An 11,615-nucleotide genomic window follows, 5' to 3' on the forward strand; every position below is an offset into this window, starting at 1 on the left:
CTGCGCAGCCGCGGGGTGGCCGCCGCGCATGCGGGGCTCGTAGGCTGCAGCCGGCGCCTCCGCCACTCCCGGGAGCATGAAGGACCGAACCCAGGAGCTCCGCACGGTGAGTCCCGCCCGCGCGCGCGCGCCATCCGCGCGCCGGGACTTCTCCTCCTGGGTGGATGGTCATCGGAGCATTGGTCCCTGCGTCCCCTGGCAGGACACGGGGTGCAGTGCGGAGCCGGGGACCCCGATCCCTCGGGTCCCGCCCCTCGGAGCCCCTCGGGGTCGTGGGCTTACTCGAGCTCGGCCTCGTTTAACCTGTGGACTGGCATGACCGGAGCCTGGGGTCCTGAAGAAACTTTTCTCGCCTCCTAGTTTTGAGGGTGGGGGTCGGGGGTTATTACCAGGGTTCGGTGGCGGAAAGGAAACCTGACCTCTCTGCAGTCCGCAGAGCAGGTGTAGGTTCTGACCCCCACCCCCTTTCCCACCTGGTGTGGACAGGGGTCTGGAGTGGGCACCCGGCGGTGTGGACCCCTGATCGGAGCGCCGCCGCGGGGCGCGCTGAGGAAGGCGGGCGACCGGGTGGGGCAGCTCCGCGCGGAGCTTCTCGCGGGGCGCCCCGCCGCCTCCGTCACCTGTGGCTCCATCACCTGTGGCTCCCCGCCGGGCCTCGGTCGCAGTGCGCCGCCTGCCGCAGCCAGGGAGGGGCCAGAGCCGGCCCTGGGCCACCAGCGCGGCTCACAGGCAGCCCATGCCAGCGTTTCCCCAGACCTTCCAGGGTCCCCAGTACCCTGATCTGAATTTGTTTTTCCACCTGTGTCGGAGGCCCCTGGGGTGTGACTGCTGGGGCGGGGCTTGAGGAAAGGAGGAGGAGGAGGATGTTCAGAGTGTCTGAATCAGAGTCCACCCTCGCCCAGAGACCCCTACCGCCTACACCTCTCTCCGGGGCACTGCCCCTCACCTTTTTTACGAGGACATTGGCACCTCTGCCCTTAGGGATGCCAACTGGTGAGTGTCACTGGAAGAATTTAAGCTCACCTGTATATAGGGAAGGTGAGGACCAAGGTCCTAGAACAGAGCTAGATCGAGAGCCTCAAGTCTCTGGCTGCCACCTTATTGACAGCCCCACCCACAGGTCCCTGGGACCCCTCCGCAGTGGTCCTCCAGACTCACTCCCCTATACTGTCCAGCCTGGAACTGGAAACCTTAGTCCCGTCATGGAAAGTTCCAAGAACCCTTTGGGCTGTTGGTCCCATGGTGGGGCCCTCTGCCCAGAGCTTCCCTGAATGTGTTGGATGGCATCTCCCACATTCCAGCAGTCTTCTCTCCTGAGCATCCGTGTACTCTCTCTCCTGCTTCCGTTTCCCCACCTGCTCCAGAATGGCACCCCGCCCTCCCCTCAGATCTGTGTTATTCCTGGCCAAGTGCCCAGCCCCTGGGGTAAACCCCAGGAGGTTTCAAAGGAAGAAGATGGTCCCTGAAGCCCTACACAGTCTCGAAACACTTCCCCCCGCCAGCCCTTGCGGTCGCCCTCAAGTTTCCTGTGTGCTGTTGAGTCAGAGAATGGTGTCTTGGTGATGAATGGCTGTCTGGTGTGTTTTCTGATGATCCAGTGTCCTGTGGCTCAGACTAGGGAATGTGGGGATGGAGTGGCCGAGGGGAGCATAGGCCCTCATGCCTGATGAGAGCCCTGGTCATCAACTTCTTTCCTCTGCTTCTGAAGGGGACCTTGAGTCACATAAAAGTCCTTTGCCTGGTTTATCAAGATGGATGATAAGAAAGGGGTTTTATCCAGACCCTGAAGATGGTCAGATGGAGGTCTGGCTGGACCTGGAGGAAGGGGCCCAGGGAGCCTGGCTGTGAGGGTGTGTGACCCCACCCTGCTGTCCTGTGTGTCCACATACACACCCCCCCCACCCTAGGTGTTCTCTCGGACCACAAAGCCTGCTCTCTGCTGGGTAGTCCTGTCTACTGGAGTGGGGAGTGAGGGTTACCATTTCCACAAATCTCTTTTCCTGTGGGCCTCAGGTTGCCATCTGTGACATTCTTATTGTTGTTAGGTGCTGTTGAGTACGACTCATAGTGACCCTAGGAACAACAGACCTGACTGACCCCTGTCCTGTCCTGCGCCGTCCTCATCATCTCGGACACCCTTGAGCCCATTGCTGCAGGCACTGTGTCAGTCCACCTGGTTGAGAGTCTTCCTCTCCTTCGCCATCCCTCCACCTTTCCAAGCACCTATGATGTGGAATCAGGAAACCCTAGAGCCCAGCATCTTAGGGTTCAGAGAGGAGCTGGGTCTCCCAGCTGCCTCCACGTGGGAGGGAGACCTGGAACCCTGGATTCAGAATCTCCAGGAAACAAGCGGCTGGAGCAGGCTGGGCAAGAGGGGGTGCCTCCCCGCATGCCTCCCTGCCTCCCTCCCTCCCTTCCTCTTCCTCCTCCTCTTCCCCACCCAACGCCACCACATTTGGAAGGAAGGCGAGGGGAGCTTATTTATAAAAGTCACACTTGGGGAAGGAGCTGGCACATTCCCTTGGCACTCTACAGGCCAGGCCCACTTCAGCCTTCTCCAGCCCCCACTGCTCATGGGGCTGCGTCTCCTATCACTGCAGATGGAGAGGGGAAGGGAACATCAGGGGCCCCCAGGAGGCCAGCATGGGGACAGTCCGTGCTGTGGCCAGGTCCTCAGAGAGCGGTGCAGATGGGAAAGACATCTGGGAGGAATGGGGCCACACAGAGAGACCTTCGGGGCAGGGTATCCCAGGAAGCCCTGCCCTTGTATCCAGTTGCCCCTTCCCCTCAACCTGGGCTTCCTTGATTTTCCCTTTGGGAACTTCCTGGAGTTAATACACACAGCTGTCCCTCCGTGGGCCCAGAGTGTGACAGACCAGGTGGCTTCCTGGAAGAAGAGGACAAGGAAGGGCTCAAGAGGAGGAGTTGGGGCTGAGAAAAGAGGAGCATCATCTAGAGGGACTGGTGTGAATCCAGGAAGAGAGGTGGCCACATCAGGCCGGAATAAGGGGATATCCTGACGCCAGGCCTCCCGGGGGCCCTGAGAACTAAAGCAGCCACCCCACTGGAACCCTTTTGTTCATGCAAAGTCTCCTCACTTATTCTCTGCTGGGCAAAGGCTTGGGCCCCAGAGGCCACACCTGGAAGGTTCAGTCCTTCCCATCACTAAGCCCTTCCCACCTCTGTTCCGAGGGACCAGTGGTCTCTGCCTTGCAGAGCGGCACAGGGGAGAGTGTCTGCTATCGGCCAGGGTAGACTGACCTCAGCAAACACTGCTCCCCTTCTTCCCGTGCAGCACCTCCCTGGGGGTTCCCAGAATAAACAGTGCGATGAGGGACAGATGGACCTGCCATAGGGGACCCTCCAGTCCGACTTCCGGTCTCAGGTTGAAACACTGAGGGCCAGAAAGCTCCTGGCCCAATCCGGGTCACTCGGTTCCTGGGGACAGAGCCTGGTGTCCCTCTGTCCCTGAGCCCTGAGGCCCTGCTGAGGGACTGACTGTGCTGAGAGCTGGCCGTGGTGTGGGGCTGGGTTGGGGCTAGGACCGGAGGACCCTCCTTCTTGGGGCCCTGCCTGACTTCACACACCCCTGACTCAGCTCTGGGCCTCTGTACACTAGAGATATTGACTTTGATTAGTCATTAAAACAAGGAAGGGGAAAAAATAGCCCCGGAGGCAGACAGCAGCGACTCGCTCTCAGCCAGGCTCAGCCAGGCTCAGCTGATGAATCAACCTGCCGCCTGGCCGCCTGCCCTCCCCCGGGACAGGTCTGGAGGCTGCCCAGCCTTGAGCCTCAGAGAGGACTCGTTCTCCCTCCTGGGAAGGTGTCCTGGAATCCCAGAGCCTCTGCCACGAGTGAACACCTGCCCGCCTCCCGGCCGCCACCGCGGAAGTTCTCGCAGGGGTCTTTATCTGAAGGGTCAGCTCCTGACTTCCATTCCTGATGAGACCATCCTTGTTCTCACCTTTACACCAGTGTGTGAGTTTTTTTTTAAAAATGAACCTCACACCTATAAATTCTGACTCAGTCCCTCAGAATGGAGCCCTGGAAGCTGTTTGTTGTGGTTTTTTTTTTTAAAGTTTCCCCCAAGGAATTCCAGTGCTGCCCTGAGGCTAGGCTGAGAACCCTTGATTTAGGACCCTGGAACACTAGACATGGGTTAAGCAGCACTTCCCGCCAAGGGTACGCTGGCAGATGTCCTGAAGCAGCAGACATGGTGTTGACTGATAGTTCAAGGGGGAGGAAGTGAGTGGGATGCCCCAGGTTTCTGGCTTGTGGTCTCTGGGTGTTAGGAGGGCCTTGCGGGGGCTTGAAGGAGGGAGCTCAGGAGAAAGGTGCAGCCCCTGGGTTGGGTTGGCTGCAGGCAGGTTGCCTGTCTGGTGTCTGGACAGCTGTGTCAAGAAGCCACAGGGACCTGGAGTTTGTAATGTGGCCACCTCAACGTTGTAGCTGCCCAAGTTCCCAGTTCCAGCCCAGCCACCTTTCTGGACTGCCACTCAGAGAGGCTTGGTAGCTGCCCAGGGTGTCTGCTGTGTGCCCAAGGAGCTCTGGTGGCTTAGTGGTAAAGAGTTACGCCACCAGCCCAAAGACACCCAGTTCAAATCCACCAGCTGCTGTGCAGAAAGAGATGGGCAGTCACGTGTGCAATTTAACTGTCTCTGAAAACCCACTGGATGGTAGCGTGAGTTGGTTGCCGTTCAGTGGTACGTACTACATCACAACAACCATGTGCCCCGCAGCTAACAGGTCTGCAGTCCGTCCTCTCAGAGTGCATGTCCACAGTGTGCACCTGGTCAGCCCAGGACACCAGCAGACAGATAGCATGCCAGGCTGGGCACATTACCGAGTTTCTTTTTTCTTTTTTATTTATTTTTATTTTATTCTTTTTTGTGTGTGTACTGTCAAATCAGATCTGACTTTTACAGGAGGAAATTGTCCCTCCATCCCCGGCAGAGCATCTGGTGGATTCAAACCGCGCACCTCTGGGATTGCAGTGCAGCTTCTTGCCACTATGCCACCAGAACTCCCCACCGAGTTCCTTTTTTTGGCAGGATTGTGACTTGTGTGTTAGAGGCAGGATTGGTGGTGGGAATGACAGTCTTCATCCTTGTCATATTTTTCTGTGTCTAACGAGAACTGGCTGTGGGGCCGCCTTAGCTTGGAGGACATCTCCAGGCGGTGACACAGGGCCCTGGCTGGGGGGTGGATGAGGCTGCAAGGGATAGAGGGACGTCATGCCTGGGAGGGTGGAGGGACGGCGCAGAAGGGGAAGACCCTCTATGAGATGGATTGATTCAATGACTGGGATAATCGGGATGGGAGTGTCAGAGGCAGTGAAATTGGCACAGGACAGAGCAGGGTTTAGGGCTGTTGTACATAGGGTCGCTATGAGTTGCAAGCGACTTGACGGCACATAACAACAACAACCAGATTCTCCAGGCTCAACAAGAAGGGTAGAAATCCATCGCATGACTTTTGTGATCTCTGGCTGTATTAATAGAGGTAGACAGTGTGGAAAGAGGGAGGGGATAGATCAGCTCTTTGGCACTGGTCAGATCCAGGTTCTGTTAATATACTTACTGCAAAAGGAGGCTGTGCAGCAGGGCCCCTGGAAAGGGTCTGAAGGGGAGAGATTGGTCCTCCCAAGAAGAGACACCACCCTGGAAAGGTGTGGATGCTGACTTGAGATGTCTAGTTGGGCCACCCCAGAGACAGGCACTGGCTGCTTCTTGATGACTGGACACTAGACCACAGAAAAAGGAAGGGATGGCGAGCTCTGGTGGCCTAGTGGTAGGAAACTGTACTGCAATCCCAGAGGTGCTCGGTTCAAAGCCACCAGATGCTCTGCTGAAGAAGGAGGAACAGTCGCTTCCTGTACCAGTCAGATCCAATATGGCAGTACACACATAAAAAGAATAAATAAATGGGGGAGCTCTGGTGGCCTAGTGGCAAGGAGCTGCAACTACAATGCCAGAGATGCACGGTTCAAATCCACCAGATGCTCTGCCGGGGAAGGAGGGACAATCTCCTCCTGTACCAGTCAGATCTGATTTGACGGTACACGCACACAAAAATAATAAAATAAAAATTTTTTTTAAAAAAAGAATAAATAAATGAATAAATAAATTTTAAAAAAAAAGGAAGGGTTTTCTAACAGGGCTGACTGGGGAAGCTCGTGAGTTCTCTGTCATGAGAGGCATACAAACCAAGGTCACTTCTCAGGTCCCTGAAGGCTCCAGTAGGAATGTGTGAGGAGCCAACTGACTTGGGGATTATCTGACGAAGCTTCCAGAAGAAGTGATATCCGAGGATGAGAGGACTGCCCCATCTCAGGGAAGATAGGCTGGACTGCCGGGCAGGGAGATGATTGTGAGGTGTGGGTGTAGGGGGCCAGGCCTCAGGCAGGAATGGTAAGGTAAAGGGGAGAGTTTGGTGATGTGAGGTTTCGCTCAGATCCACAGCTGGTTGGTCCAAGGCTGTGAAGACAGGTTTACCTTCCAGTTGTCCCCAGAGTCCACTCCAAGGTGGACCCCAACCCATATATCTCCACTTCCTGTCTTGCACCCCTCTCCTCCCCAGTCTCTGATGGAAAAACATCCCTTTTGGAGGATCAGATCCGACCTAGCTAGCTATGACCTCATTTTACAGAGGGGAAGTCTGGGACCCAGAGAGGGACCCCAGCCTAGACCCTGGGGGATCCCAGAGGCAGGGGCGGGGGCCGAGAGGATGTAGAGACAGCTCTTGTTTCAGGGGTCTTTGTCTTTATGCTGAGAGGACCATTGTTACTTTTTCTGGGAAGCGGTGGGAAAATCTTCCCATCCACCTCTGGGTCCCAGAAGGACAGAATTGGAATTCCAGAGCTGCTGCCCAGCTGGCCCCCTCAGGGCTGCCCTTGCCTGAGTGTCTGCGGGGTGCTCCTCTGTCCGCCGCTCCACAGTCTGGCTTTCAGATAAGGAAATGGCTCCTTGATTTTATGTCTATGGGTGGGCTGGGGTGGGGACCGGCCGCCTGGTGGCATCCATAGTCTCTTGTGAGGAACAGGAGTGGATTTATTTAGCTGCTGTTGGGGAGGAGGTGTGATCTTACCCTGAGAAGAGGCCCCTCCCACGCGCCTCCACAGAGCTCCCCACCGTCTTGCTTTGTCTGCTCCCCACTTTGATGGGGTACAGGGAACCCAGGAAATGCTCTCATCTCCTGGCTCCTCTATTATTTCCTGGATGTGCAAACCCCAGAGGGAAGTCCCTCAGCCGTCAGCAACAGTGCCAAGCCTAGAACCCTGGTCCTTGTCAGCAGGCTGGCAGGTCCCCTGATTCTTCTCCTCTCCACCTCTACCTATCTTGGTCCTCAGTTGGCATCTAGGGGAAGGCCACTGACAGTCCCTGCCCTGGGGCGGCCAAGCTGGGATCCTTGGCACAGTGAGGCGACTCTGCGAGCCCCAAGGTGTGGGGTGAACAGTGGGGACCACGACCGGCATGCCTGGAAGTCCAAGGCCGTGCTGGGGAGGCGTTTGGGTACAGATAGCCTTGTGACTGACCTTGTGTTCCCAGGGCCAAACTCTCGGGAAGGAGAGTGGATTTCCAGTGTCTGATTGATGGAGAGGAGGGGGCCCCCTAAGTGGATGTGGCCCCCCAGCAGAACCTGCTGGCTGTATCTCCCAGGATTGTCTGGTGGTGCTGTGGAGAGGGCCCAGGCCTAGGCCAGACAGACACCTCTCTGGAAAGGTGGCCTTGGAACTTCAGGCTTTATCTTTATCACACCCCATGGGGTGCTGCTGGGCCCCTCAGAGTCAAGTCTGCCTGTCTGAGGCAGAGCCTCAGGGGTTGGGGGTCTTCCTGCAGCCCAGCATCACATGACCGGTACCCCCATGCTTCAGACCAGGCATCATGCCGTAGGGCCTCCTTGCTCGGCCCGACGCTGGGCCTCCTCAGCTGGATCCTGGGGTGAAGGGTGGGCAGGGACCACCCTGGTGCTGTGTGAAAGGGGCCACAAGAGGGCTGAGGGGGTAGAGATTTGGCCCTATTGTCAACCCAATAGGCTGGACTCCTTCTGTGTCCCTAACGGTCCTCCCCATCTCTGTGGCTCCACACGTGATACTTGTCCCTGCAGAGAGGGAGGGTACCCAGGGCCTGGAGCACCACTGCCCACAGGACACACATACATGGTATTTCTATACCATGTGCTGGACCAAGATGCCCCGCCGCTGTCCGCTCAGGTGTGTCCTCCCTGTGCAGGCCAAGGACAGCGACGATGACGATGATGTCACTGTCACCGTGGACCGAGACCGCTTCATGGACGAGTTTTTTGAGCAGGTGGGAGTCAGCCCACCCCGTCAGTCCCCACCCTAGGTGGCCACGTGTCACCTCCAAGCCGGGCCCAGGTCTCTAACACACCTGTCCTCAGCCTGGCCTCTCTCTGGGCCCTGGGGCCAACGGGCCCTTCCTGACTGGCCGGCCATGTCCCCAGGTGGAGGAGATCCGTGGCTTCATTGACAAGATCTCAGAGAACGTGGAGGAGGTGAAGCGGAAGCACAGCGCCATCCTGGCGTCCCCCAACCCCGACGAGAGTGAGTGTGGGGCTGAGAGCTGCCACCTGGAGGGGCCCCTGAGGGGTGGGCCAGTGCCCCAGGACCCCTAGATGCTTAGGTGACAGAGGGGCAGCCTCCTGGGGTCTGGGAGGGGCAGCAGGCAGCCCCACCTTCACCAGGTGAGGCGCTTTCTCCAGGGAGGGAGGAGGGAAGAGGCAGGACTCCGATGACTGGGAGGCCCAGCCCCGCCCGCTCCCTCGCCTCCCTGGGGAGCAGATGGCAGCTCTGAGGCGTCAGCGCTGTGGGAGGGCAGGCCGGCCAAGCAGGCAGAGCTTCCGGAAGGAGCTGGCAGCCTTGGCACCTGGCCACCTTGGCAGTCCAGAGCTGGGCAGACAGGGAGCTGATGTGTGTCTGGACTGCACCCTCTCCCCCAGACCTTGGCCATACCCGGTGAGCTGATGATGATCGATTAATACAGGTCAGGCTGACAGTGTGGGGCTGAGTCCTTCCCTGGGGGGGTTCTCATCCAGTCTCAGTGAAGACAGTGGCCCACAGCCCACCGCCCAAAAGTGGACCAGATGGGACCCCTGCTGCCCACTGGCGGTACTGCACACCCATCTGTGACACCTTCCTCTCCCTTGTGGACACCAGCTCTGGGGCCCAGTGGGCACAACACAGGCATTCCCAGGAAACGGTCTGGGACCCTGGATGGCCCTCTAGTACGAGTGCCCCATTGAACACTCATGATGGGTTTTTATCCCTGTCCCCATTATTGCCTCCTGCCTGTGACCCCCACCCCCAGCCCTCCATTGTCAAGAGCCCGGAATAACCTACAGCTCTAACGTATGCTTGAATCCAAGGACATTGCCACACCTGCCTCCCCCTGTGGAGGGCGGGCATGAGAGGGAGGGCCCGTCCAAGGCCAGGGGCTGCACCAGTGGAGGACCAGCTCTGCCCCTTCTTCAGGGCTGTGTCTGGGCCAGCCAGCCTGTACCACGCATGTCTGTGTCCCTGTGCAGATTGTTCCTGGCAAGGGGTAGAAGGGCAGTAGGATGGGGCAAGTACTCAGAAGAGTTGGATAGTTGGTGTTCACATGTTATGGCAGGCATGAGGGTCTGTGGGTCATCACAAAGCCACCCACTTGGGGGACCGTTCAGAGTGACGCTTTAAGAGCTGAGCATCCAGGACTCCTTGGGTTGCTGCCATGGGCCGTGGTGGGTGCTCCTTGAGGGACAGGGTCCTTGGGAAGAATAACAGGAAGTGGGGCCCCCTTCTGGTCTGGGCCAAAGCTGGTGCTGCCTGCTCTGGGGGCTACCATCCGGCCTGGGCTATTTTAGGTCTGAGCAAAAGAGGCTGAGACAGTGGAGCAGCTGGTAACCGAGTTTTCCTTTGTTCCTTCAAATGATACACCCTCCTCCGCTCCTCAGAGCCCCCAGCCCCCATCTCATGTTTCACACTTGGGAGGGGGCCCTGTCTCCATCCAGTCTTCCTGACAGGCCACTGCACCTCCCTAGCGGAGAAGTAGGCACCCCAGCAGCAAGCAGGGGTGCACTGGAAAGGGTGCAGCTGGGAGCTCAGCCCTGGCTTCCCAGAGCGGGGAGCGCAGAGGGCTGTCTGAGGCAGGGCACATTGCTCAGTGTGTCCCACTTGGTCACTCAGATCCTTATAGGGAATGTGATGAGCCGGGTACCCTCACGGCCTCTGCCTGCTTTAGGACACGGGTTCTGTCTGAAACGGGTCAGGAACCCTGTGCCCCTCCTCCTGCCTCCTCACCCTGCCTGCTTCCTCCAGGGCTGGCAACCCCAGGACTGGCAACCCCAGGGCACATGTTTTAACTTCATTCCCATCATCTCCCTCCAAGGCCAGGTGCCCCTGTCCCTACGTACCCATTGGGCAGACAGCTTTCTACCTCCCTACCTGGAGAGGGACAGCCCCCTGGAGTGTATGAGGTTCCCACCCACGGAATATGGGGGGGCCCTCTGCTAGGTGCTGAGCCTCCAGGTGAGCCCACACCCCCACCTTCGACTCAAGTATCAAACAAGTTTGCCCCAGTGCCAACACCGGCGTCACCAGCTGCTCCACAATTATTTCTGCCTTAAATTTAGACCCATCTGTTATCTGCTGGTGGGGGAGCCAAGGAAGGAGGGAGCTCTTTGGAAGGCAGCGAAGAGGGCGAGGCTGCAGCTGGTGGGCCCTGGGCCAGGAGTGGAGGGGGGCCAGGCAGCGCCTTGGCCGGGGAAGGAGGGGATGTGCCCCTGTTGGCCCCTGTGTGGGAGATTCACCTGGACACCAGGCAATGGGAAACTCCTGGCCTGCGTTCCAACCCCCTTTGCCTCCCCAGAGACCAAGGAGGAGCTGGAGGAACTCATGTCCGACATAAAGAAGACAGCCAACAAAGTCCGTTCCAAGTTGAAGAGTGAGTCTGGGTTCAGGCCTTTATTGGGGTACAAGGATTGTGGGACCTTGACCTCTCTTGGCCGCTCGGGTTCGCTCACTCACTCTAGCTGGTGGGTTACATCTTGCATTCCTCTACAAGGAACTCATAAAAAAACCCGTTCCGTCTCCAGCTTCTTGGCAGACCTGTTTGAGCCACACTCCGGGCTGGGCTTGGGACCCCTATGCCTGAGGCCTCATCCAGGGTGTTCTCCACACTGAACACTGGCTCCCAGTGAGCTGCTTCTGCTAGAGGGCTAACGGGGGCAGCTGTGCAGAGGCCCCCCACATGCTGCATGACATAGTTATGCAGACCCCAAATCATACAGGCCCAGCCCTGGCCCTTCCCATTCTGGGGTGGACCCTGGTTGGTTGCATGGCCTTCCCAGACAGGAAGTGGACAGGACAGAGACACAGGGAAGCCTGAGCCACTAGGTTAGCACATAGGTACACACACACCCCACACCCCCCCCCACACCCATCCTTTTGACAGAGACACAGGGAAGCCTTAGCCACTAGGTCTAGCACATAGTAGGTACACACACACACACACACATACACACCCCTTGACAGAGACACAGGGAAGCCTGAGCCACTAGGCCTAGCACTAGTAGGTACACACACACACCCCCCTTGACAGAGACACAGGGAAGCCTG

The 11,615-nt window shown here is 58.0% G+C and overlaps 1 protein-coding gene across 1 annotated transcript in view; it reads left to right on the top strand.

Annotated features, from left to right (window-relative positions):
- The first annotated feature begins 23 nt into the window (after nt 1-23).
- The window catches only part of STX1A (syntaxin 1A (brain)), a 16,322-nt gene continuing 4,730 nt past the window's right edge, over nt 24-11,615 (top strand). Inside the window, exons 1-4 of the mRNA XM_006889680.1 lie at nt 24-106; nt 8,233-8,310; nt 8,465-8,564; nt 10,867-10,941. Coding sequence (XP_006889742.1) covers nt 77-106; nt 8,233-8,310; nt 8,465-8,564; nt 10,867-10,941 — 283 coding nt within the window. The 5' untranslated portion in view covers nt 24-76. The remainder of the gene's footprint in view (nt 107-8,232; nt 8,311-8,464; nt 8,565-10,866; nt 10,942-11,615) is intronic.

Source organism: Elephantulus edwardii, unplaced genomic scaffold (genome assembly GCF_000299155.1).
Source record: "Elephantulus edwardii isolate Elephantulus edwardi_28Jun2011 unplaced genomic scaffold, EleEdw1.0 scaffold00080, whole genome shotgun sequence".
Classification (NCBI taxonomy): domain Eukaryota; kingdom Metazoa; phylum Chordata; class Mammalia; order Macroscelidea; family Macroscelididae; genus Elephantulus; species Elephantulus edwardii.